General features: G+C 42.9%; 1 protein-coding gene across 3 annotated transcripts in view; it reads right to left on the bottom strand.

The window, feature by feature from the left end:
- Positions 1 to 2,001: 2,001 nt before the first annotated feature.
- The window catches only part of USP46 (ubiquitin specific peptidase 46), a gene marked incomplete at its 3' end in the record, with an annotated part of 62,438 nt that continues 37,733 nt past the window's right edge, over positions 2,002 to 26,706 (bottom strand). The window contains exons 5-9 of one of the 3 annotated variants that reach the window (XM_082653369.1): positions 19,697 to 19,773; positions 12,062 to 12,145; positions 9,755 to 9,952; positions 6,487 to 6,565; positions 2,002 to 5,637 (exon numbers count right to left, since the gene is read on the bottom strand). In XM_082653369.1, the coding sequence (XP_082509495.1) occupies positions 5,536 to 5,637; positions 6,487 to 6,565; positions 9,755 to 9,952; positions 12,062 to 12,145; positions 19,697 to 19,773 (540 nt within the window). Of the gene's footprint in view, positions 5,638 to 6,375; positions 6,566 to 9,754; positions 9,953 to 12,061; positions 12,146 to 19,696; positions 19,774 to 26,706 lie in introns of those variants that run through there. The other 2 variants (XM_082653370.1, XM_082653368.1) reach the window with 2 other exon arrangements.

Here is a 26,706-nt window from a genome sequence, read left to right as displayed (position 1 = left end):
ATTATGAATCATCACGTGGGAAATGAGTAGAAAATGAGGAATCCTTTTTACAAAATCTAATGTTTCTGACTCTGGTGTCTTAGAACCAAAATGAAGCTATTTTTCATTCATTTGTAAGCTCCTAATGTGTTTTATTCAACACCCTATTAAAACATAAGGGAACCCAAAAAGGGAACATAGGTTGATAAGCCAATAAAATCATTAGTCACATAGCTTAAAAACTCATGCTGGATTGATTTTGGTTAAGTTCGGAGAGGCTCTAATTATTTGGTAATCATGGAAAGAGATCGTTTAGATAATGTATTCATAAAATCCTCTGTTAAGACTTTCAATATTCTGGCTCTTTTAACATGAGAATTAAGAGGCAAAATGCTCAAGTCCATCACTGTACCCTAATGGATTTAAGCATTGTTTTAAAAAATTGTGTCGTCCCTAGTAGAAGAAGCTAAAAGGCAGGCTAAGGCAACATGGAGAGCAGGCAAGGAGGAAAGTGGGACACAAGAAGGGGACCCAAGGTCAAGAAGGAACCGGGCTGCTTTACCCACAGCACCAGCTGGAGCAGTGTCCATCTGTTCAGGAAGACCCAGGCTGAATACCAAAATGAGCCAGATTGTGATGAATTTCACTGCGCACGTTGTCTCCACAATTTAAATTTCTTCCCCGCAAACCTTTTTTCTCTGAGGGAGGAAACTAGAAGAGGGATCCTATCTGCTTCGCCTTTTTATCCCCCAACTCCTGTCCCCTTGCCTAGCATATAACAGGTGCTAAATAATGGCTTAATTAAAAATCTCTCCACCTGGGGCATCTCTAGGACAAGTCTAAGAGGTCTGAGTACCATCTCCACGGTCAAAGTCTTCCCTCGGGGATGGGGGGTGGGGAATGACTTAGCAAGCTTTTTTTTATCTTCGTGGGGATACAAGGCATGGAAACGGAAGGCTTCGTTCTCTGTTCAAGGGGTTTTAAGTCCCAATGAACAGAGGGAGGGAAATTTGGAGAAATGGGCAACTCTTCTCACTCCCCGGAAACTGTGTCATGCTGGCGGTGACGGGCCTATCCTATAAGCCCTATAGGACAGATGGACAACAGGAGGCCGAGAAAAGAAAACCCCTTTTTCCCGACGTCTTCCATTCCCATGGCCGTCATGGTGGATGCAGGCTCTTCCCCAGCAAGCCTGTCCCAGCTCAGCCAGGTTCAACTGAGCTGCCCTGGGAGAAGATGGATGGAAACCGGGAGACTTCAAGGCACATTGCCTCGCTCTTGGTCTGTGGGGTTTTATTCCCATCACTGGGCCCAGGAAAATGCATTCAAATGACAATCTCCTATCCACACACGGACCCCTTGAAGTGACTGGTTAGGGGGGAAGAAGAGCCTTATACATTTTAACAGCAAGCTTGAGTCTCAGCCCTGGGAGGGCCACGCTCTGAGACCTTAGAACATGGGCCTGCACTGGCCCGCTTCTGGCAGGCCAATGGAGGGAGCGGTGCGCACCCCGCTGGGGTCACTGCAGCTCAGACCCCGCCCAGAAGCCTGGGGCTGCTGGCAGTACACCAGGGCCCCGGACCGCACTCCTACCCTTTCCTAGAAACCAAATGCTGATGGGATCAAAGAGCTGGAAGCCACTTTCTTATTTTGGGAATGGATCTTTTATTTCGTAACTGGTAAAGGGTATTTTCTATGCAAAATCGCTGCTAAGCAATTCACTGTGATGCCTAATATACCTACCCTAATACTTTTTTTCACTGATAGTCTCAGTTTGCTCTTCCCCAGACAAAGGTTTCTGGATTAATTGTGCTGATCTTTCTCAATCAAAAAAGAGGTGAGATATCTCCAGAACACTAACTTTATGAACATGGACAGTACGTTATTATTACACGTCCATTATTACAATGACCAGAATATTCTCTACAATGCTTCAAAATTGGGTTTGTAATGATTACCTGGACAGGAGGCTTACCAATGACTCACATTTTATGAAAAGGATTTTAAGTCCATGTGTATAATGCTACCGAGATAGAATTCTCTAGGAAGAGAATTCCTCTTTATTTATTTATTTTTTGCCAACAATTTTAGAGGCAGGGTGTTAAACTGATTGAAGTTTCACAAGATTGACATTATTGCTTAAAGTGCTTGAATTGGTTACATTAAAAAAAAAAAGGTACAGATTATTTTAAATAAAAACTAAAAAAAAAATTTTTAGCAACAAAGTCAAATAAATGAATGCCACACAAATACAGTAACTCTTTTGGTTATACAGAAATGGAAGCCAAAATAAATTAATGCAATACCGAAAAACAAATTTAATTAGGCAGAAACATTAGGAAATCATTTTCCCTGACCCATGCCACTTACATGAGTTAATCACACTAGTGCTGATAAATGCCTTGACCATATAATAGCAAACGAGGGCAAAACATTTAGTGCACAATATTTTAATACACATGAATATACAAAGTTGATCAAAATGCAATGTTTAAAGATAAAATCCATCTGTAATAAAGCTACACTCCAATATCTAAAATAAGCCCTAAGCCCCAGTTAGAACATAGTTTCATTGTTAGGCATGCCCATGAAAATTAAGGGTATCCATGAAAATAAATGCACAGGGACCATTTCCGTCATTTTTTTCCCCATTTCATCTGAAATCCAAAATATACCAGGCTATAAAACCAATATGACTGGTTTCCTAGTCAAAGCACCACCCTCTTGGGCTGCTCCTTGGCTCTCTTCAAACCAGCCCACTTCGTGTTGCCTCGGAATGGAAAACGCATCAGAATAACAGGACTGGGCGTCAGCATTCTACCAACATGGACTTTCAAACAAATGAAGGTTTTATCACACTGTAACATAATCTAGATGTTAAACAAGAAGTAACCAATAAAGCAAATATTCCTTCTCTTTTTAAGGTGGAAAACACTGCAACTTATTTTAAAACACCCAGCAGTTAAAAGGAATACAGCAGGCCTGCTCATTCCTGCCAGAAAACGACACACAAAAACCCTGGCCACTTGAGGGAATATTGCTGAGCCTTTGTGCTATTGTTGACCTCAGAATGGTCTCACACATCCCACACCATCTCTGCTTCACACAATGAATGAGGGATGAAAAATAAAGAAGTGTTTATGTGCTCTAGTCTTCACATAAAGTGAAATGACTGAGGGGGAAATGTAGCTGCCTCGTGTTTCTTTCGTTTAGTAAAGAGGAAGGGGGAAGAAGTTCCCAGATAGCTCTAAAGTTTAAAAAACTGATGGAGTGTTGGCGGATAAGTGTGTTTTGGTCTTTTTTTCAATCTTCTTTTCCTGCAACACACAACCATTTTAGTGTCTCTGTGTTAGCTTCGATACTTATTTTTTTAGTCCAAGAATTTATCCGTGAATATTGAATTTTAACTGACCTTTTCTACTAAAAGGCATTATTTCAGTTAAGTCACTGGGAAAAACTTTTTACACATCAAAAAAAAAAATGAATCTATGACTTAGCATTCAGATATTATTTCCTTAGACTTCCAACTGAAAATTTTTTTTCTAATAAATTAGCTTCAAGAGTCATTTCAAAGATAATTTTCATAGTTTTTCTCATGTATCAGTTCCAAATATATTAGGGATCAATCAGGGTTTTTTTAAACTTTGCAACCTGCAGTCAAATATATGGTTTATGTATAGTACAAACAGTTCCCTCTAACAGTCACCTTCAACTGGAAAGTGTCTCTCCTTAAAAGAGAATAAAAACACACCTTCCAGGTACGCCATTACTGCATAAGTTTTGTGGAGGAAAAAAAGACAAACTATTTATAAATATGAATTCACCTCTAAACAAGGCAAGGTATATTTTCATCACTTTTATAAAACAATAACATGAAGATCACCCTGCTTTTGTCTTCTCCAGTGAAAAGTAAAACATTTCACTTCAAGCATGAACAGATGAAGTGTTGGCATGCTTATGTAAGTTGTGAGCGACAAACAGTTCAAGATACTTCAAAGATAAGAAATCCAGTTTTCATCTAGATAAAGTGCTATGCTCTTAATTGTCGCAAAATGGCCAGTAACATTTTCAATTTCAATTTTAGTTCACATTATGCCACAAGTTTGCATGTTCCTTCGCTGATTTATTAGGTAACAAAATAACAGGTTCACAGTATATTATAGCGCATGGAAGTCAACTGTCTTCCCAAAGGAAGCCAAGATCTACAACTCATAACATTTGTAGGAAACCAAAAACCAGCTCAACAGCAAAACACTGTATCGACCCTTTTAATAAAAGGTGCCAATACTCAAAAGATTTAATAAATACATATGTAACAAAAAGTAACTACGGTGAGATGAGGTTCTTCCAAAAAACTCCGTTTGTCAAGCATCCTGGGAGTCTGAGCCAAAGAAACGCCACCATTTTGTTCATCCCTCCACCCGCCCACTGACACTTCCTTTGACCCACTTGCATCCCCAGCTAACTCCAGTATCTCCTGTAGGGAAGGTTCCATGTTAGCCCTGGAACTTGCCAGGGCCTCAGTACACAGACTGAAATGCTAAAACGTGAACAGCTGTACAATGTGGCTGATGGGAGGAAAGGTGCAGAGCCTTCGTTCTTCCTGGGAAAGGACGGTGTTGGTGCTGCTTAGCTAAGGAGAGCTGGGCGCAAGTCAGTCCCTGTGGTGTCTCAGCTCTGCCACCACTGACTGCGAAACACCAGTAGGATCGGAAAGATACCTTGGGAAGCTTAGCAGCGCCGGATAAAGGAGATACAACTCACAGGACAGAAGAAAAGCATCACTAAAAACAAAGAGCATAGAGCTATTTTCCTGAAACTTGGTTTTGGTAGAAAGATAAGAAAAGCAACTTTCCACTGTGCACAAAAGCTACCTCCTCTTGGCTTTGCCTGCCCTGAGCCCCACACCTCCTCAGCCTCTGGAATTCTCATGGCTGGGTGAGCTCAGCCCTGGGCAGCCGCTAGCAACCGCGAACGGCTTCTGTTCACCCTGTTCCACCGGAGGATGAATTCAGTTTCGAGGTTACTCACTTTTAAACATTTTCACTGGCAAAACTTAAAGCTATAGTTGCAGCTCTAAAAGGTGAGTATCTACCCCATTCTTCTGTCCTTCTGTCAGAAAAGAGGCAGAGAAGCTAAAAACGGGAAGCGGTGTTTCCAGGGACAAGTTAAAGGAATGCATTGAAAGGAGACCCCGGAAGCCATTTAGGAAGATGAGCAAAGACCCCAAAAAGACTGTCGACGTTCATAGGAAATGTCATTCTAATTCAGCCAGACACAGCCAGTGGCATGGCATGTACCTGATCCTAAAATTAGCAAATGTTATTCATCTAAAACTTACTACAATCTGATTGCAGTTAACTCTACCTCAGACTAACATAAAACCACGAGTAGTGCTGCATGTAGAAAAACGAAGGGGGAGAGTCACACAGCCAGACCCCTGAACTCGGAGCCACGCCGCTGGTGGGCCGCTGGGGAAGAGGGACGTCTGCAGAGAAACCAGGTAAGAGTGCTTTGAACATTTCCCCACTCGAATTAGTCCCACAGTCCTTTAAGTTATTCTCTTGACTGATAGAATAAAATATATCCAGATTCTGAATTTTTTGATATATCTGATGTCAGGCCATAGAATTCTTCAATAGCTTGGGCATCTATTTTCTGCAAGCAAAAGAGAAAACAATACAACGGTTTAACATGATTCCTGGGAGAAGGAAAGAAACACTAATGGAATGCACAAGAAAATGTAAGAAACACTATCATAAAATTGGGAACTTTCAATAGCAAATAGATAGCTCCACAGACCTGACAGAGGGACATGATTACATACATTGCATATCGTTGGGGAAGAAAGCCACCCTTTAATCTATCAGCAACCATAGGTGGGCGCTTTTGGAAGAAGCCAGGACTTGCATCTTTCAAATGGTAAACTGGGGGAGCTCTTGGGAATAACCTTAATTCTTTCAGGCCATCAGAGTTTCTTCCCTTTAGTGCTACCTTAAGTGGGCTAAAAGAGACCACGTCTTTGAGTGTGGAATTCTCTCCAGCTAGTATTCCTTTAAAACAAAATGAATATGTGGAATACTTTGGTATCATATAAAGATTTCCAGGTTTAACAGATTGAAAAAATATTTATTTTAAAATAATAATCAATACAAGAAAAATTTGGTATAATAAAAGAATTTTAATAGAACTTTGAAGTTTATTATCTGGTCCCAGAGAGGGCTTTAGTCACTGTAGGAAACAGGACTTACACATGGGCGGCAAAGAGATCCCATGTCTACGGCTAATCAGTTAACAAGAACGCAGTATTGATGAGTCCACGATCACACCCCTTCTCCCCTTCCAGAGAAAATGGGGAGCAGCAGAATTTAGTTTTGAGAGAAATGTAACTTGTTTTCAAGTCAGATTATGGGAAAACAGGCCTACTTTAGAAAATGTCCACACACACACATCCCCAAACACCGTCTCTGTCCCACTTCTCTCTGATACAATCATCTGCATACCAACCTCTACAATGTCATCATCAAACAGAAGCCAGAAGCCATGACTTTTCACAATAGTAATATAATGCCCACGATTAGGACCACTGGAAAAGAACAAAGAAAGTCACCAAGTTAACATTTATTTCTCCATAAAACTCTATGTAGCTCTCTACATGCAGTGATTTACTAGGGGAAAAAACCCTCTATCTTCAGGACAGAGAACTTGGTATATATGTCTATTTCCACATTCCTTTGGCCATAACTCACGGAGGGACACCCAGGGGCCGGAGCTGTGCTGGGCATAAGAGAAAGATGAGAAAAACCTCATCTTAGTCTTCTAAGGACTCGCAGTCTGCTGGGGGAAACAGACATTCAAATTCAACGAATATTAACACATAATTTTGGTACACCATGTGCCAGACCCATCCTGGCTGTCGGGCTAAAAAGCAGAAAACGAAACAAAGCCCCCACTCGCTTGAGATGAGGGTTGGAGAGGTAATAGACAAAGTAAAATACAAATATATTTCAATTGGTGGCAAGTGCCGTGAAGAATACAGCAGAGCAATGGGCTGGTGAGCGATAGAGGGAAGGCGGTATTTGATACAACGTGGTGAAAGAAGGCCTCTCTGATGACAGGACAGTTGAACGGAAGGAATTTCCCTGACAGAAGGGGAAGGTGTGTGTGTGTGTGTGTGTGAGAGAGAGAGAGAGAGAGAGAGAGAGGGAGAGAGGGAGGGAGAAGCCACGTGACCACGTGATGGAAGTGTCGGGAATGGGAAAGAGCAAGTGCAAAGGTCTGGGGGAGGCGTAGGGGTGGGAATAGTTCTTGGCGTGTTCCCCCAACAGCAAGGCAGCCAGAGTCCAGTGAGCCCGGGGTGAAGGAGGGACGGGAATGGGATATCGCGGCGAAGATTCTGGACTCTGCTGTGAGAGAGCCAGGAAGACACTGGGGAATTTTAAGGAATGACGTGATCTGGTTCAAGTTTTAGAAAGATGTGACACTAAAATGTATAATAACAAGCACGAAAACAAAAAGATACATTACACAAAGCAGAAAGAACCACCAAACAGCAGCTACTATGTACTTGGGTCTGCACAACTGAGGGAATTTTTAACTCTAAATCTAGAGTTTTGTTTTGTTTTTTCGACGCACCATCAAAACTGGAAAGCTGAATTTGCCTTAGCTTGCTTTCTTTAAATACAGCATGCCCCAAAGGGTCTGTTCGCACCTTTGTCAGGCCACTCTCTCCCCTCCCCCCGAGCTCCAGCCCACAGGCCTCCTCTGTTTCATACACATCACCGTTCCCATCTCGGTGCTGTGCCCGCTGGAAATTGCCTGAAACTGCCTTCACCCATGTTTGCCTTCTCTGCTCTTTTTATTCCTTAGGCCTCAGCTCAAATGTCATCTCGGTAGATAAATCTTTGCCGACCACCTTCCCTAAAGAGGTGTCTCCGTTGCTCTCTGTCATTGCCCCGATCGTTCCTCATAGCACTAAGCAAAATCATAAAGTGATTTTGCAGTGGTTTGGTTTTGGTGGTAGCAGCCTGGTGCGTTTACTTATTAACTATCTGTCTTTCCCACTAGATGCCCAGCTTCGTGAGGGTAGGGCCCCTGTGTGTCCCGTTCACTGCTGTAACTTCAGACCTTGCTACGGAACCCAGGAAACAAGGGTTTAAAAATGCTTGCAGGAGAAATCAATGAAGGAGGCTGTGCACCTGGGGCAACTGTGGGCCGGGGGTCCTGGCACAAGAAGGAAGGGCTGAGCTCCCTAACCTCAGAGCTTTCCAGAGCCCACGGCCAGAAGCCACCTGCTTCGTGTATGGGAACAATTCACCTCTAACGGGGAGGAATTTAAAGAATCCTCATTAGTAGCATGCGTGACTCCGGCACCAGCTCAGCCTTGCTGCCAGGGCTGCTCTGACCTTGTGCCCCAGTTACAGACACTGACTATTCTAGAACCCAGCCTCCTACTTGTCCCCCAGTTCTCATAAGTGGGTCTCTGCCTTGCCCTCACCAGCGTTCCCAGGGACCAGAGTCAGCACCCACAGAGATACATACTGAAAACCCCTGCGTACCCCACACACCTGACTGCTTTTGCTTCTCCACCTCCTGTCCACACTGCCCACCTCGGCCACCAGAGACCCTCCAGGTACCAGGCTCTGCCTGCCCCCAAGACCTCCTCCCGACCCAGTGTTCATGGCTAGTTTCCAGATCGCTGAATCCCTCTGTTCTTTAAAAGAATGAACCGCTAGAAGTATTCTTCAGGGGAAACAGAAAGATGGCTTACAACTGACCGACAAATACAACTTTCTGAGAACGTAAGGCAATAACCCGTGACTTAAAGTTACTCCGCATGGGACAAAACATGAGGTGCTTCAGATGTGAAGCCACAGTTTCTGATACCATCCACTCAGTACAAGGCAAGAAATCAATCCATCCATCCCTCCACAGGGAACCACGCATCCTCTTGGTAATGGTCTGTTCACCACAACCCAATCCAGGAGAATGGAGAGGAGAAGACACCTGCTCTGTGACAGGCCCTAATCTGAAACCTATAAGGGTGACGGCGTGCCGATCCCAGGGAGGGGACACAAACCCGTCCCAGCGAGCAAAGGATAGCAAAGAGGTGAATTTCCGGCAGACTTTTCCAGGCTTTACACCAAATTACGGAATACAAAAGACTTCCTCAAAAGACTTCCAGCAAAGACACTTTGCTTCTCTACATCTAGGGGCCCTCTCTCTTACTCCCTTTTTTTCTGATTATACAGTTACTATAGAATATTGGGGAAAGACTAAAAACTGAATAAAGAATATTTGTTAAGAGTACATTTCAATCATTCAAAATGCCAAAAAATTTTTAAATTCCATCTACTGCTTCCAGTCTTTATTCACACATCTTAAACCACTTCTGAGATCATACTATACGTGTAACCTGGTTTCTTAATTAAAATCATAGCATAAACATTTCTTTCTCCATGTGATTTCAAACTCCATAAGCATCATTTATATCCAATGGAGACTTAGTATTTCCCTTATGAGAGAACGTTTAGATTATTTTTATTATAACGCAACTGTTTTATTTTTTACTTTTTTAATTTATTTTTTATTAACTTATTTTATGTATGTACGTTTAGATTCATTTTGAGGTGATAGATAAACCAGAGCTTGGAGGAGACTCCCCAAAGCACCATTACCGCTGAGTCTCACCAGCCGGGAAGGGTGCGGCGGGGTCCACCTGGCCCGGGGACAGCCCTCCCGCTTCTCCCACGCCGCGCTCCCCACCTGCCCTCACCTGCCGCAGTGGACCACCACCGCGACCAGGTCGTACATGCGGTCCAGGTTCACTGCGTCGCTGGAGGTGTTGAAGAGCCGCAGTTCCAGGGGGAAGACCACCCGGTAAGACAGCTTGGTGTACCTGTGGAGCTGCTCCATGTACTTGAATCGCTTGAGGTGCAGGGCCAAAATCATGGGCAGCTTTTTGACTCTCATCCTAAGAAACCATGACGTAGAAAATCAGTGGCAGCCAACCCCCATGAGAGGAAGAGAATACAACGCCACCTGCACAAATGGAGAGCAGGAGGGGTCCAACAAAATTCAAACCAGCAAACGGCCAAACCACTCGCAAGAATGAAAGGATGCTCGCTTACGTGGAGCTGACTTCTACAGGCTCGGCTAGCTGGAGCCTAGCCAGCAGAGAAAAGCACAACGGGGGCGGGGGAGGTGTCTCTGTGTGGTCAAAGGAGACATCCCAGAACTTTCGTACCAATGAAAATATGTGCAATTGCTCTGCGTCACTGCCCTCTGCCTCCCAGGGAGAACAGTATTTGGACAAACCCCCTCACCCTGAGATAACGGAGACGAGGGGGGAGAGTTTCTGAGAGAAGGAGGTTGCGGCGAGGACAAGCGGAAGGGTGCAGTCTGGACGCACAGGTTCTGAGGACCGACCAGCAGGGACGCCTCAGATGCTGCCCACTGCGGGCCATCAGGCGACCAGGCATGCTGCGCCCACTCTCCCTCCCTACCCCTGTGCTTCTGGGCCAGCGATTTCCCTTCTCTGGCTCTCAGGTTCTTCGCTTGTGAACGCAAGGGTTGGCTTAGGGCTACGTTTACCCAAACAGGCTCATGAGAGCCCCGGAGATGTTAACGGATGTGGGGTTTCTGGGGCCAAGTCTGCACAATGCTCCCTTCTATTCTGAAGTTCCTCCTCACACATTGGCATACTGAGGGATTTGAGAAATGCTGCAGAAAAGGATTTTCTTTTGTGTTTGATGCAGCATTTCGCCAACTTACATAAACATGGAAAGCTTTTTTCACTAGATGACCATTAATATTCCTTGGTAGGAAGTCACAAAGACCACAGTTTTACGTGGATAACTCTGCTAGAATAGAGGATTTTCTGGTTGCCTTCCAGGACCCCCTCTATGAAGGTCCTGAATCAGTGTAAATGCTGTTCAACTTGTGCACATTTTCAATGCATATTATTTGTAAAGGACAAATTTTAAGAGAATATCACTCAGAAATCTATGGAGTAAAAACCCTGTTCATAAAAATAAGCAAAATACCAACATCAGCAGAAACATAAGATTTATAGTGAACCCTGTATTATTCAGGAACATGACATTTTAATGTATAAACCTCCAGGGCTAAACAGAAAACACCTTCATGCCCCATAGGAAGACCTAGATTACGTGGGTGGGAGCAGAGGTGAGTTCCTCGACCACTAGCAAGTGCTAACTCCTGCCTGCCACCCCAGTGACTAACCTGTCTTAAGTTTTGATGCACCAGGAAAAGATGTGCATGTCTGAGGATGGAGGGCTGGGAGACTGGGCAGAGAAACTATTTCGACCTCAGCTCTAGACCCCTGAGGGTTTTAGGCGGCAGGAATGGGTGTCTGTGAGTTACCCCGAATATACCACAACCATGGGCAGGGTAAACTTAACTCACAGTAAGGCTTCACAGGATAATTAAAATGTCAAGTTTCTTGGCTTCTGGGTGACAGAATACAGGGAAGGACTGGCTATTTCACACTGTCCAAGAGCTGGAACTGGCTGGTGCTGGTAAAAAGATGGGCAACTCTGGGTCCTGTATCAACTCAGAATATGATAACTTTCTTATCACCTATCCACAAACTGATGATATTGATTTCCTCATGAGTCCTTATTAAATGATTTTTTTCTTTTTTCTTTCTTTTTTTTTTGCCTGTCTTCTAAATAAGGAGTTCCAATATTTAGGCAACACTAACAATATTATCGGGTGACCACTATGTGTTATGTACTATGCCAAATCCGTTTTATAATTTGTCTTTAACCCCAAGAGGAGAGTGCTTATACTTGCTCACCACTTGTTTCCCCAGCACAAGTATCTGGCACGTTGAATGAATGAATGAACAAACAGATGAACAAATGATCAGACGAAAGGGCAACTTCCCCAGGTAGGCATTCTTATCCTATTTTACCAGTGAGGAAGGTAACTGACTTCTCCAAAGCTACTTGGCTACAAGCCCATGGAACCGGGATTCAAAAATCAGATCTGTCGGGCTCCATTGTCTGGTTCCTTCTGACGACACAAAGCCACCCCCTGAGCTAAACCCTTTACGTACCTTTTCTGGGCTTCCTGTTTGCTACAACACGTTTCACAATAATACTTCTGTTCACTACACAGTGTTTCTGTGTTGCTGAAGTCTCTGCAGAGAAAAATATTTTCAACTTAAAAGAAGTCCAAAATGCACTCAGTTTACCATGTTTTAAACCCCCTATTACCTGTAGGGTAATTTTTAAGTGAATGTGGGGAAAGAAGTAATGAGAAAAGATCCTTCTTAGAAGCAGGTGCTATGATGCATTAGAGCATGTCCACTGGGCTGGGTTATGATTTCACCACGAGAGATTTTCAAGTATAGCTTTATTTAATGGGACATAGATAGATCTAAATTAGGATTTCCAACTGATTGGAAAAAAACTCAGGGTTTAACAGAGAGTACCTGTAAATTGGAAATAAAATTACAATGGAGGGCTTCCCTGGTGGCACAGTGGTTGGGAGTCTGCCTGCTGATGCAGGGGACACGGGTTCGGGCCCCGGTCCGGGAGGATCCCACATGCCGTGGAGCGGCTGGGCCCGTGAGCCATGGCCGCTGGGCCTGTGCGTCCGGAGCCTGTGCTCCGCAACGGGAGAGGTCACAACAGAGGCCTGCGTACTGCAAAAAAAAAATAATAAATACAAAATAAAATTTTAAAAATTACAACGGAAAAATACTAACTCTAGTAAAAGCCAACCATTTCAGTGAAAGTCGAGTCCAAAAATGTCAGTCATACAAAATGCAAGGTGTCCTTATTACGTGGTTAATGAAAATGGTCTGTCTCAGGTGGTCTGTATTTTCAAAGAGCACAAAAGTAAAGATAATAAAATTTAAAGCATGTTCAGTGGCCCTTGTATTGAACTAAGAAAGTCCCAGATGATCAGGAGATGTCTACCAAGCCCTTACTCCCCACCTCCCCACACGCCGGAAGATAATGTCAGCCTGCCTCCTGAGAACAAATGCCACTGGGATGTTATATCTGTATTCACCTTATCATGAGGTTTTACTGTACTACCTATGGTTTTCATTTTTTAAATGTCATGGCTTTTCATTCTTCTCTGGTCACTGAGATCCTACTTAACATTCCTGTGGTACTGCTTCAAAGGCTGAGTAACATTGAGAATATCATAATACCCCAGAGTCTTGAAAAAGTCTATGACATTTCCTTATTCATAGGGAGTGTCCTAGCGCCAGAATAATCAGATTTATTAAATAGAAAATGGTATTTACATGGTGTCAATGACTCAACCACTTAAACAGAGCTTATCAAGAGAACACATAGGTTGTTCATTCATTAAATTCCCCAGTGGCTAGTGACAGTACCCTGGGCTAGGGGCTGGGGATCCGCAGAGAATGCCTGCCCTCACACAGCTCACCGTCTACCAGAGACACGTGCAAGAAGCCACTTGCAACACTTAGTGTTCACTGCAGGCTAAACATAAATCATTTCACACGATTGACTCCCCTGCCTAAAATCCTCCAATAGTTTCTCGGTGCAATCAGGAATAAAATCCAAATTTCTCACTATGGCCAACAGACCGCCTGTCCTCAGAGTCCTGATTGCTCTTCTGACCCACCTCCCGCCCCACCCCATCTCCTTCACTCTGCTCCAGCCCCGCCGGTTGGCCTTCTGTGTAGCTCCTGAGTGCCACGCTCTCCCTGCCTCGGGGCATTTGCTGCTGCAATTTCCCCTGCACTGACAGCTTCTTTCCAGATGCTTCCATGGCTGGCCCTGTTCACTGCTCAGAGCTCAGCTTAAATGTCACCTCTTTGGAGCGGACTTCCCCAGCCACTCTCTCCAAACCCGTCCAGCCCCTACTCTACTGCTGTCTTGTTTTCTTCTGAGCACTTATCACTATCTGAAGCATCCTCCTGTTTGTTGGATCAGCCGCCTCCCCTCTGTGTGAGCAGTGACCCTGTCTGTCTCACTCACTGCTAGAACCTCAGCACTGAGAACAGGCCCAACCCACAACGGCCCTCAATAATGTGTGTTGGCTGAACAAAGGAACAAAGAGAGAATCGTGTGTATAAAGTCCAGGGGAAAGCACAGAGGACAGAGAAATGAACTGGGATTATTCAGGACGTTTCCCCGAGGGGTGATATCTGAGTCAGGTTCGCAAAAAGGGAAAGTGAGCCAGGGGAATAAGAGTCCAGGGTCCCAGACAGAGTGAAGGCTGAGGCCCAAAGGCATGAATGCGAGGTACAGAGCACGCTTCTTAGAAGCTGTGTGGACCCTGTGGCTCTCTAACTGGTCTCTGCAGGGGCGACAGCATCAGACAGTGCTTTTTGGATCACTTCTGGCAGCGCTCTGGGGGAAGGACTGGAGGGGGTCGAAAAGCAAGGAAGCAATTTAGAAGGCAATTACACTCAACCCCCAGATTTCAAGCGCTTGATGCCTAATACAGACTCAAACTTAGCTGAATGCACACTAGCCAGCTCTTCACGGAGTAACTGATGTGAAATCTCTTCTTGGCCCACACACGGTTTATTGGGGCGGAACGGAACAACCAAGGAGAAGGGGGGGATGAGCCCGGGTGACGGTGGAGATTCACATTTTTGGAAAGTCTACCACAGACAAATCTCTTTATCCAACTAAAGAATCAGAATAACTAAGGCAAGCACAACAACAAATAAGGAATTAAACACTTTCGACTCTCTCTTATTCCCCGCCCCCTGCCAAAAAAAACAGCAGTTTTTGTAGACCCACTACGTAGAAATATAGCAGAAGTTGGTACCTAATGTGAAGACCTGATTCACAGATAACCACCATCCTGCCCAGCCCTAGCTGGCTGGAAGCTCAATGACACAGGAGAGACAGGGTGATGCTTCTGGAGCATCTGTGAGTTGAGAATTGGAAAATGCGGCTAAGTTAGGAAAACAGAGTGGCCCTGGCAAGAAACTGAGGCAGAGCAGATCTGTCAGGTGATGCTATACAGTTGTGGGAACAAAAGCAGGCAACAAAGGTTGAGGAAACTTTTCAATGAGAAAATCAAAGAGAAGAGGAGAGAGTAGAGAGGTCTTTTTGACACGGGATAAATTACAACAAAGCACAGAGGAGAGGTTACTGGGAAAGCACAAAACCCTTTGTAGTTCTTTAGAAAGAATCAAAGTGGAAATGAAACACTTTTTAAAAATACACTTTGGGAACAAATCTAATATGAAACACATACCTTTAAATGGAAACTATGAAACCTAATGGAAATGTATACAAGAAAACTTGAAAAAAATGGAGAAAAACTATGTTCCTGGGTAAGATGGCTCTAGGTTGTAAAGATAGCTACCATGTCCATGTTTAATGTCTATGTTTGATACATTTTTAATTAAAATCTTAACTTTTCACTCCACACAATAGCTAAAAAATTGAATTTAAAAGAATTCTCAAGCTAGGCTTCCCAATAATCTTCATGTCATGATCCACATAAAATAATGGTGCTACGTAGAAATGAGCTGGGGTACCCGATGCGGCTGCTCCTCTGGCAGCTCCAGGCTCTGCCCAGCCTCCCAGAAGCTGAGGGGATCTACGCGCACCTGTAACCCATCTTCTGGGGCGCACCAGCTGGGAAGCTTTGTTCTAGAATCTGCAGCAGTGGTTCACCCAGCTGCTCATCAGAATCACCTGGGGAGCTTTAAAAACAAACTCAATCGCCCCTCACCCTCCCCCAAGCCTAATTACAACAGAATCTCTACAGGTAGAACCAGGCACTATTGTTCTTAAAGCTCCCTAGGTGGTTCCAGTATGCTGCGTGGGCTGAGAGCCACCGTCCCCAGTGCTTTGCAAATACTAACATGCACTCATGCACCGGGAAATCTTGTCAAGACGCAGGCTCTGAGTCACGCACTCATTCTTGGAGGAGACCTGAGATGCTGCCGTACTAATGAGATCCCAGGTGATGTCAACGGCACTAGTCCACAGACCCCTGTTTGAGTAGCACAGATCTAGGGCGGGGGTTCTCAAACTCTGGTGGTATCAAAACCACCCACAAAAATTAATTAAAAATAGATGCCCAGGCTCACAAAAGTCGAATATGGCCTGGGCCTCAATTTTTACCAACTTCCCCAGGTGATTCTGATATGCACCAAAGTTTGAGAACTACTGACTAGAGTATTAAAGAAGGTCAAAAAAAGAAATCCAAAAGAAAGACATGTCAGATATTAGCAAGCACCATATATAAATAACAACCAAAACCAAGACATAAGTGAGGGAAACAGAGAAACTAATAGATGAGCATATGGCAATGGATGTGTGATGGGGATGCGTGTAAACTTAGCACACAGAGGAAGTTTCCAAAATGAACAGAAAAGACATTTCTTTAAAAATAGAGTAATTTAAAAAATAGAGCTTTGGGAGAACTAAAAGGCTGACCTCCCTGGCCCTGGGGGAATGGGAATTTTTCATGACAGGAAGAGCAGAGTGGTTTCAGAACATGGAGCCCTTTGAGGAGAACGGTACGTTTCTGTGCAGGAACCACAGGGAGGGACTAAGTCCCTGAAGCAAAAGACAAAAAATACCAAAAAGGACATGGGGGGGATAATTAAGATAAAATTCACGTATTTTAAGTTTTTGCCTGAGGCCATCCCTGAACTTTTTAAAAGGAAAAAAAAAACTTTCTCAGTATCCTCCTATGATACAGATGGCTCGCTCTGCCTAAGACACGGTGCTGAGATGTGAAATATTAGAATCATAGCTCAGCTACAATATGGCTTTAGTGCTTCCTCTAGACCTGTATCCTGAATTAACCACCATTTATATCATCATTTCTCTGGGACAAAAGTTCACTGAAAACACACTGTAATTGATCATCTAAAGCCCTTCAGGAAGGAGGTGGCAGAGATCTTACATTTAAATCCTACAATGTTAGCTTGATTTTTAACTTTTCTCAAAATCAAAACAAATGATAAAGTATCACATCAGAAGAGATAGGCAGGCATGATGTTAAAGAAGAAAACTCCTAATTCTAGTTTGAGAAAGAAACCCTAAAGAATGCAAAGCAAATTAAACCATGAGAGGGGCCAAAAAAGATCACGATCGTTCCTCCCCTGTTGTCTCAAACAGAAAAGGCTAATGCATCAGCTGGCATCATTTATTCCCTGGAACTTTCTCCTGCACTTGGTTCTTTTGGGAAAGGCTGGAAAGCTGCCACCCCCATCACAGAACTCTCAGCGGTGAACGGCGACACCTGGCAGGGCCTCTCTTTATGTTGGGGAGGTGAGACCTTAGGCATATATGAGGGCAGGTCTAGGTAAGTCAGTCAAGGTCTATTTTAAGGATGAGGTAAGATGGGGTGGGGCAGGCCCTTCAGGAATATCAGCCTGGACAGTCTGATGAGAATCTGATGTTGTTTAGAAGGTACTCTGAGGCTATTCCATACCCACCCATCCTGCTTTAACGCCTCCACATGCCTCTGGCCTGCCTTCATCAGGTATGCATCGCCAATATATACACTTCTCCAAGGAAAAGAAAAGGGCGGGGGGAAACATAATTCTGGGTTACGTTTATTTATAACAAGGTTCCCCAAAGTTTGGAATTATAACTAACTAGAGTTAGCCCTTTACCTGGTTGGTCTCAAAGCTATAGTCACTGCCATCTGCCCTTCTGAACAGCCCAGAATTTCTTAGAGGGGAGGGGAACAGTCAGCCTCCCAAACTAACTCCCCTTCTCAAAGAAGCACAAATGGGCAAGTAATACCTTTTCTCCCTCCCCCTCACCTACGACCGGCGCTGGCACAACCTTACCTTTTTCGACTCCCTGTGAACACAAAACCCGGAGGAAATCAAAACCGGCTGCTTTTCACAGGAATATTAGGAGCCCGTGCCATAACCTTAACCATTCAGAAGAAAGAAAGGCCATCCAGGCCCACAAAACGCTTTGCAAACAAAGAGGTAACAAATATACCCTAGACACCTGGACCCAAGGCATCTGGAGACAAGGGATGAAACGTCAGACCAACAGGAGGTGCTGCAGTAACTCTAAGGGGTGAGGGTAGGCTCAGAATCCTGGGAACTGGAGAGTAATCAGCCCCCAGCTCACACGATACATGACCCTCAGATGGACCAGGACGCTCTTCCAGGTTGGAGTTGGTGCCTTTGCCCTGAAAAATGACTTTCTAACAGCCAAATGGCCACAGCAAGTCTCTTTAATCTAGTCTAAAGAGTTCTAAGTAACCTGAACTCCTGATAGAACAATTCTGTTACACAATTCCCACTGATAAAGATCAACAGTGGCTTGAAAGAGAAAGACAAATACCATGTGGTATCACTTATATGTGGAATCTAAAATGTGACACAAATGAACTGATCTAGGAAACAGACTCACAGACATAGAGAACAGACTTGTGGTTGCCAAGGGGGGGGGGGAGGGATGGACTGCGGGTTTGGGATTAGCAGATGTAAACTATTATAGAGAGACTGGATAAACAACGAGGTCTTACTGTATAGCACAGGGAACTATATTCAATATCCTGTGATAAACCATAATGGAAAAGAATGTATATATATATATATATATATATATATATGTATAACTGAATCACCTTGCTGTACAGCGGAAATTAACACAACATTGTAAATCAACTATACTTGAATAAATTTTAAAAAATAAACAAAAAAATAAAAATCAATAGTGCCTTGTAGTGACACAATAAAACATCTCTGAGCTGAGGTATCATAAGCAATGGGAAGGCCCACCCGACCACCTGGTCTACACTGGTACCCCCAATACCAGGCACTCTCTAGACGTGTTTAATGTCCTTCAAAGCACTGATCCCTGTCCATGGATTCCCACTAGACTGTAAGCACCATGAGATGCATACCTGCTGCTCACCCTTGACCTCCAGTGTCCAGAACAGAGCTGGGCTAATTATAAGCGCTCATGACCACTTGTCGAAAGGAGGAGAAGACAGTGAGGACAGGAGAAGGGAATTGTGCCTCTACATCAACTTTGAGCACATTTTCAACACATGAGTCAATGCATAATAGCTACACTAATGTGTTGCTCTTATACTCTGGGCTCCTTGCCTTTCCTCAACCCTAATTAAGAGGAAGTTTTTTTCCATAAGTGAGCTCCATACAATGCTGAAAGATGGAGGAAAAGGTAATGCCCTCATTGGTTCTCAGCTCAAAAGTGCATAATTTTTTTTTTGGCCGTGCTGCACAGCTTGCGGGATTCTTAGTTCCCCGACGAGGCATTGAACCCCGGCCGCAGCAGTGAAAGCTCCAAATCCTAACCACTGGACCGCCAGGGAATTCCCACAATGTTTTAAATAACAGAATAGATGAGCTTAGGAAAAGAAAGTAATGGTAGGCATCTGTAGCACTTTTTAACTTAATTGTGTGACTCTGTGATTGTGTGCGTCTCTGTGTGTGAGAGGGAGAGAGGCCGATGACAGCCCAAAGCACACATCTGTATTAAAGATCAAAACCTTATTTTTAAACGTAATGACTAATGACTTCCACTTGATCCTCTCTCTCCTCAGCAGGACTCTTCTCCAGACCACATACACTTATTTTTAAATCTCTCTTAGGAAAGAAGAAATAGAAAATAATAGGATTATATTCGTTTAACAGAAAGGAAGATTATGTCCTGAAGAAACACAAGATTTTTCCCCCCATGTACTCACTAGCCTGATCAAAAGCTCAGACCACTGTCAGAATTCATGAGGTTACCTTAGACAGTGGGTAATAGATGTATTCTGCTCCACATCAACAGAAAGGTCAAGAAAATCTTCATCTTTGCTACTAACCTGGAGCAAAAAAAGAAAAAAAGCATTAGGCACAAAATACATAACAGACAAGTAGATAAAACTTTGAACACCTACAGGTAACCAAAAACCGTAACTGCAGTCAGTCAGGTATGGCTTTGTATACTCTCTAGCTACCAGTTACCTTGAAAACAATCCAGAACAAGAGAAAATCCTAAATCCTCCATTTAACCTCATCTGTGTCCAGCTTTGATTCAGGCTTTTCATAATTAAAACTCAACCAGATTTCTCTTCCTGTCCATTCATTGCCCCCACTGTTTCAAAGCAGGAAATATCACACAGGTATCCATATAGCTCAGCCTGGCAGAATGATAACAATGGAAATGGAAAAAGGACAAGAGCCTTAAAAAGCCTACTGCTCAGGGCTTCCCTGGTGGCGCAGTGGTTGAGAGTCCGCCTGCCGATGCAGGGGACACGGGTTTGTGCCCTGGTCCGGGAGGATCCCACGTGCCACGGAGCGGCTGGGCCCGTGAGCCATGGCCGCTGAGCCTGCGCGTCCGGAGCCTGTGCTCCGCAACGGGAGAGGCCGCAACAGTGAGAGGCCCGTGTACCACAAAAAAAACAAAAACAAAACCTAATGCTCAGATGATCACCCTCCATTCAGCTGTCTGCACTTCTTGCCAGTCCCCAGAAATCACTCCCTTCCTCCTGTGCCTAGTCATTCAAAGTGTGTGGGGGGCCCGGGGGCTGAATGTGCTATGGGCTGGAGGGTCTCTCTCTCTCTCTCTCTCTCTCTCTCTCTCTCTCTCTCTCTCTCACACACACACACACACACACACACACACAGAGCTGTCCTCTGGCCCAGGAAGTGTTGTCCTTTGTAGAACACGCCCATGCTGTCTGTGGTACCAGCCAGACCTGGAGCTGGCCGGGAGCCTGGGCTCACACGGGCCCAGCAGACTGGACTGCTCTCAGCCACACCCATCCCCAGCCCTGGCTGTTTCTTGGCCTGCACAGCTGACACCACACCAATTCTGGGTCTGTACTTATCAAAGCTCACCGACTGGTGCCTGCCTTCCAGCAGCTCACCAGCTTGCCTGGCATTTCGCTGTCTTGGAGTGGGAGGGACAAACTAGCCCAGCAGGAACTTTGAGATGCCCAGTCAATTGGCAGCAAAACAAAAATCATACTCCTGTAAGTGAGACAACTATCCTATGACCCAACACTCCAACAGTCAGAGATGTGGACACAATCCTTTATACTTTCATTTGTGTACCCAAGAATGGGTATTGGCAGACTGCCCAACTCCATATCCTGTCTCTGCCACTTATAAAGCGGATGACACTAGGCAAGGTACTTAGCCTCTCTGTACCTCAGCTTCCTCATCTGTAAAGTGGGAGCAGTAAGAGTATCTATTTCATAAGTTGTTGTAAGGATGAAATAAGATAATACATGTAAAGTGCTTTAAGAAGTAAGGAAGCATTCAACAAATCAAGGATGGAAAAAACATTTAAAATGGCCTAAAATGGTCAAAAAGTTGGGAACGGGTTACTACACTGTGAGTATCATATTAAATGAAACATTAAATGAAACATGAGACTGCTCTCCTGCACTTCCACCGTCACCATGAGAAGGGTAACCCAGGCTAGCCCACTGCTTCCCAGAAAAAGATGAGCGACCCACAGAGGAGAGCTGTTCTCACTATGAGGTGCCCCAGTCAGGCCCAGACAGGAGCACCACCCCCACCGGCCTCAGACACACCCGTGAGACAGCTGAAATGCAGACGTACGGGCTCAGCCCAGGCCGGCTGGATCAGCGACCCCCCCGCCGACCCATGGCTGCATGAACTACAGTAAAAGAATCAGAGTGGATCTAAGTCTCAGAGTTTTAGGGAAGTTTGTAACAAAGCAACAAATATAACCAACACAACTACAACTAACGTGACAGGCACTCCTCCTTTTACTGAACTTGGCACATAGCGTGTTTCTTTCAATTTGGAGTTTTGTGGCAACCCCGTTTCGAGCAAGTGTACTGGCAGCAACATTTGCTCACTTCGTGTTTCTGTGTCACATTTTGGTAATTTTCACAATATTTAAAACCTTCTTCATTATTATTATGCTTTACGGTGCTCTGTAATCAGTGATCTTTGGTGTTACTACTATGACTCACTGAAGGTTTCAATGATGGTTATCATTTTTTAGCATTAAGTATTTTTCAATTAAGGTATGTACATTTTTTAGACATAATACTATTGCACACTTAATAGACTACAATATAGTGTAAAAATAACTTTTATATGTATTGGGAAACCAAAACATGTGTGTGACTCGCTTCACTGTGATATTCACTTTATTGCAGTGATCTGGAACCAAACCCACAATATCTCCAAGGTATGTCTGTAGGTATATTTTATTTTTATTCATTTATTGTCTATTTCCCCCTTACTAAAGTGAAAGTTCAAAAGTTCTGTAATGACTAAGATCCTGCCCTTCCAACACTCCTCCAGAAAAGTATAAACTCAAATAACTATAAACTAACAGCAACTACCTGAAGGCAATGGAGGCAGATGGGGAGTCCACACGTGGAGGAAAAGAGCTACAAATGAGTTCATGGTTTCACAGCCTTTAGTGGGATCCATGGGGGAAAATGCAGTCTTTCTGGTCTAGGAGCCAGAAAATCCAATCTGGGAAACCACGTCCACTGAGAAGAAGGGAAGGAATCTGAGAAAGTATCCCCAACTCTGTCTACCCACATCTCTGGCTGACCCCTGAGCCACACACATGCACAGAGTACACTCACAGCAACCTGGCTGGTTACAAAAGGGATGACCCAAGAGTCAAACTGCTGCCTAGGAAACAGTTTGTAGTGAGTCCAACCAAGATAACTACCTGCTAAAACTAACTGAAGAAAAACAGCAGAACCCAGAGTCTCTCAAACTGAACATTCTCTATGTCCCAGATATGACCCAAACTTACAATATGTGAAGAACCAGGAAAATGGAAGATATTCTTAAAATAAAAGGAGGCAACTGAGACCAATCCTGGGATGACCCAGATGTTGGAAGTAACAAACAATGATTTTAAATAAGCTTTTATAAATATCTTCAATAAAGTGAAATATATTCACAGTGAACCAAAAAATAAGACATCTCGGCAGAGAAATAGAAACAAACAAAAAAAGACTCAAATGGAAATTCCAGAACTAAAAACTTAATACACTGGATGGACTTAACAGAGAACTGGAGATGACAGAGGAGACACCAGGGGACTTGAAGACAGAACAACGGAAATTATCCAAGGAGAAGAATAAAGGAAAAAAAAGAAAGATTGAAATAAAAATTAACAGATACTCAATCAACCTGTTAGATATCATACACATAATTGGAGTCCCAGACAGGGAGGAGAGAGAATAGGGCAGAAAAATGATTTGAAAAATAATGGCTGAATATTCCCTACATTTGGTGAAAGACATACATTTATAAATTGAAGATACTCAACAAACACCAAGCAGGATAAATACAAAGAAGGCCAGCCAAGGTCAAACTGTTGAAAGCCAAAGGTAAAAAAGCAAATCTTAAAAACATCTAGAGAAAAATGACACATTACAGCGAGCTCCCTGGTGCCCTAGTGTTTGGAATTCCAGGCTTTCACTGCCGTGGCCTGGGCTCAATCCCTGGTCGGGGAACTGAGATCCCACAAGCTGCGTGGCATGGCTAAAAAATAAATAAATAAACTTTTTTTTTTTTAAATGACACATTACAAGAGAATGATTCTGTTGGAAGCTGGCCTCTCATCAAAAATTACAGAGGCCAGAAGACACAGAACATCTTTACTATGCTAAAAGAAAAAGCTATCAAAACAGAATTCCTGCATCCCATAAATATATCCTTCAAGAATGAAGATAAAAGTGAACAGAATTCATTATTAACAGACTTGCACTACAAGAAAGGTTACAGGAAATTCTTTATACCAAAGGGAAAAGCTAGCAGATGGAAATCCAGATCCTCAAGAAAAAGTGAAGAGCATCAAAAATGGGAATTATGACACGGTCCTGTGGGGGTTATAACACACGTAAATGTAATACATGTAGCAACTATAGCGTAAAGGACAAGGTAGGTCAGGGGTGGAAGGAATATGCACCTACACAGTTATAAGTTAACTATGTTTTACGCGAAATGGAACATTATTAATTGGATGGGGACCGTGAAGAGTGAAGAATATACTGTACTCTCCAGAGCAGCCGCTAAAAAACAACGTACGAAGATATACTAAGAGGAAAATTAAAATGGAATTGTTCAATGTAATATACACACACACAAATAATCGGAAAAGGGAAAAACATTTAAAAAGCAGAGAAGGAGGAAGAGAGAAACAAAAAGCTCCGGGGGAATAAACAGAAAACAAATAATAAAATGGGAGCCTCAAACCCAACCATATCAATAATTATAATAAACACTAATGTAATAAACTTTTCAAGTAAAAGTCAGAAATTGAGTTGAATTTTTTTAAAAAGCAAGACCAGCTACATACTGCCCACAAGAGCTACACTTTAAATATAAAGAAACAGATAAGCTGAAAAAAAATGGATGGAAAAAAATATACTATGTAAAGAGTTAATATACATATATAGTGGGCTATTTAATATAAGAAAATAGATTTTAGACAAAATTATGAGAAATAAAAATGGTATTTCCTAATACTTGGGTCAATTTACTAGAAAAACATAATCAAAAATATGGAAGTCCCTCATAACAGAGCCTCAAAAATATATGAAGCTGGAGCAGTATTCACCAACAAAATGGAATGAACCACATGCTACAACACAAATGAATCTCAAAAATGTTATGTAAGTGAAAGAAATCAGACACAAAAGACCAGATCTTGTATGATTCCATATATATGAAATGTCCAAAAAAGGCAAATATCTAAAGACAGAAAGTAGCTTAGCGGTGGCCTAAGGCTTGCAACAGAGATTAACTGCCCAATACAAAGGATCTTATTGGTGTGATGGAAATGTTTTAAAACTGGATTATGGGCACAAAAGCAGAAATACAAATCAATGGAACAGGCTAGAAAGGCCAGAGATAAACCCACGCATATATGGTCACCTTATCTTTGATAAAGGAGGCAAGACTATACAATGGAGAAAAGACAGCCTCTTCAATAAGTGGTGCTGGGAAAACTCGACAGCTACATGTAAAAGAATGAAATTAGAACACTTCCTAACACCATACACAAAAATAAACTCAAAATGGATTAAAAACCTAAATGTAAGGTCAGACACTATAAAACTCTTAGAGGAAAACATAGGAAGAACACTCTGACATAAATCACAGCAAGATCCTTTCTGACCCACCTCCTAGAGAAATGGAAATAAAAACAAAAATAAACAAATGGGACCTAATGAAACTTCAAAGCTTTTGCACAGCAAAGGAAACCATAAACAAGACCAAAAGACAACCCTCAGAATGGGAGAAAATATTTGCAAACAAAAAAACTGACAAAGGATTAATCTCCAAAATATACAAGCAGCTCATGCAGCTCAATAGAAAAAAAACCAAACAACCCAACTGAAAAATGGGCAGAAGACCTAGACATTTCTCCAGTGAAGATATACAGATTGCCAACAAACACATGAAAGGATGCTCAACATCACTAATCATTACAGAAATGCAAATCAAAACTACAATGAGGTATCACCTCACACCAGTCAGAATGGCCATCATCAAAAAATCTACAAATAATAAATGCTGGAGAGGGTGTGAAGGAAAGGGTACCCTCTTGCACTGTTAGTGGGAATGTAAACTGATACAACCACTATGGAGAACAGTATGGAGGTTCCTTAAAAAACTAAAAATAGAACTAGCATATGACCCAGCAATCCCACTACTCGGCATATACCCTGAGAAAACCATAATTCAAAAGGAGTCATGTACCACAATGTTCATTGCAGCTCTATTTACAATAGCCAGGACATGGAAGCAACCTAAGTGTCCATCAACAGATGAATGGATAAAGAAGATGTGGCACATATATACAATGGAATATTACTCAGCCATAAAATGAAACGAAATTGAGTTATTTATAGTGAGGTGGATGGACCGAGAGTCTGTCATACAGACTGAAGAAAGAGTGAAGGAAGTCAGAAAGAGAAACAAATACCGTATGCTAACACATATATATGGAATCTAAAAATAAAAAGTGGTTCTGATGAACCTAGGGGAGGACAGGAATAAAGACACAGACATAGAGAATGTACTTGAGGACACAGGGAGGGGGAAGGGTAAGCTGGGACGAAGTGAGAGAGTAGCATTAACGTATATACATTACCAAATGTAAGATAGATAGCTAGTGGGAAGCAGCCGCATAGCACAGGAAGATCAGCTTGGTTCTTTGTTACCATCTAGAAGGGTGGGGCAGGGAGGGTGGGAGGGAGGTGCAAGAGGGAGGGGATATGGGGATATATGTACACATATAGCCGATTCACTTTGTTATACAGCAGAAACTAACACAACATTGTAAAGCAATTATACTCCAATAAAGATGTTAAAAAAAAAAAAAAGCAATAAATGGCTGTAAGACTCCCACCCCCAAAAAAACCTGGATTTTGGTCATAGTTACACAACTTAGCAAATCACCCCCCCCCAAAAAAAATCACTGAATGGATGAATTTCATGGTAATTAAACTGCACCTCAATAAAGTTGTTTTTAAAAAGTAAAAAAAAATCATGAAGCAAAAACTGACAGAATTAGAGGAAGAAATAAGACAAATCCCACAATTATAGTTAGAAATTTTAACACTACTTTCTCAGTAAATAATATAAAACTATGGGGGAAAAAATCAAGAAAAACACAGACAATCTGAATAACTCTACCAACCATCATGACCTACTGATAACTATAGAATACTATACCCAACAACTACAAAATATAAATTATTTTCAACTCGGTGGTTCTTAACAAGGGAAACTGCCTT

Source organism: Grampus griseus (assembly GCF_964374135.1).
Source record: "Grampus griseus genome assembly, chromosome: 4".
NCBI classification, from domain to species: domain Eukaryota; kingdom Metazoa; phylum Chordata; class Mammalia; order Artiodactyla; family Delphinidae; genus Grampus; species Grampus griseus.
Note: the sequence above shows the minus strand (reverse complement) of the source record. Positions and strands in the feature narration are given on the sequence as shown.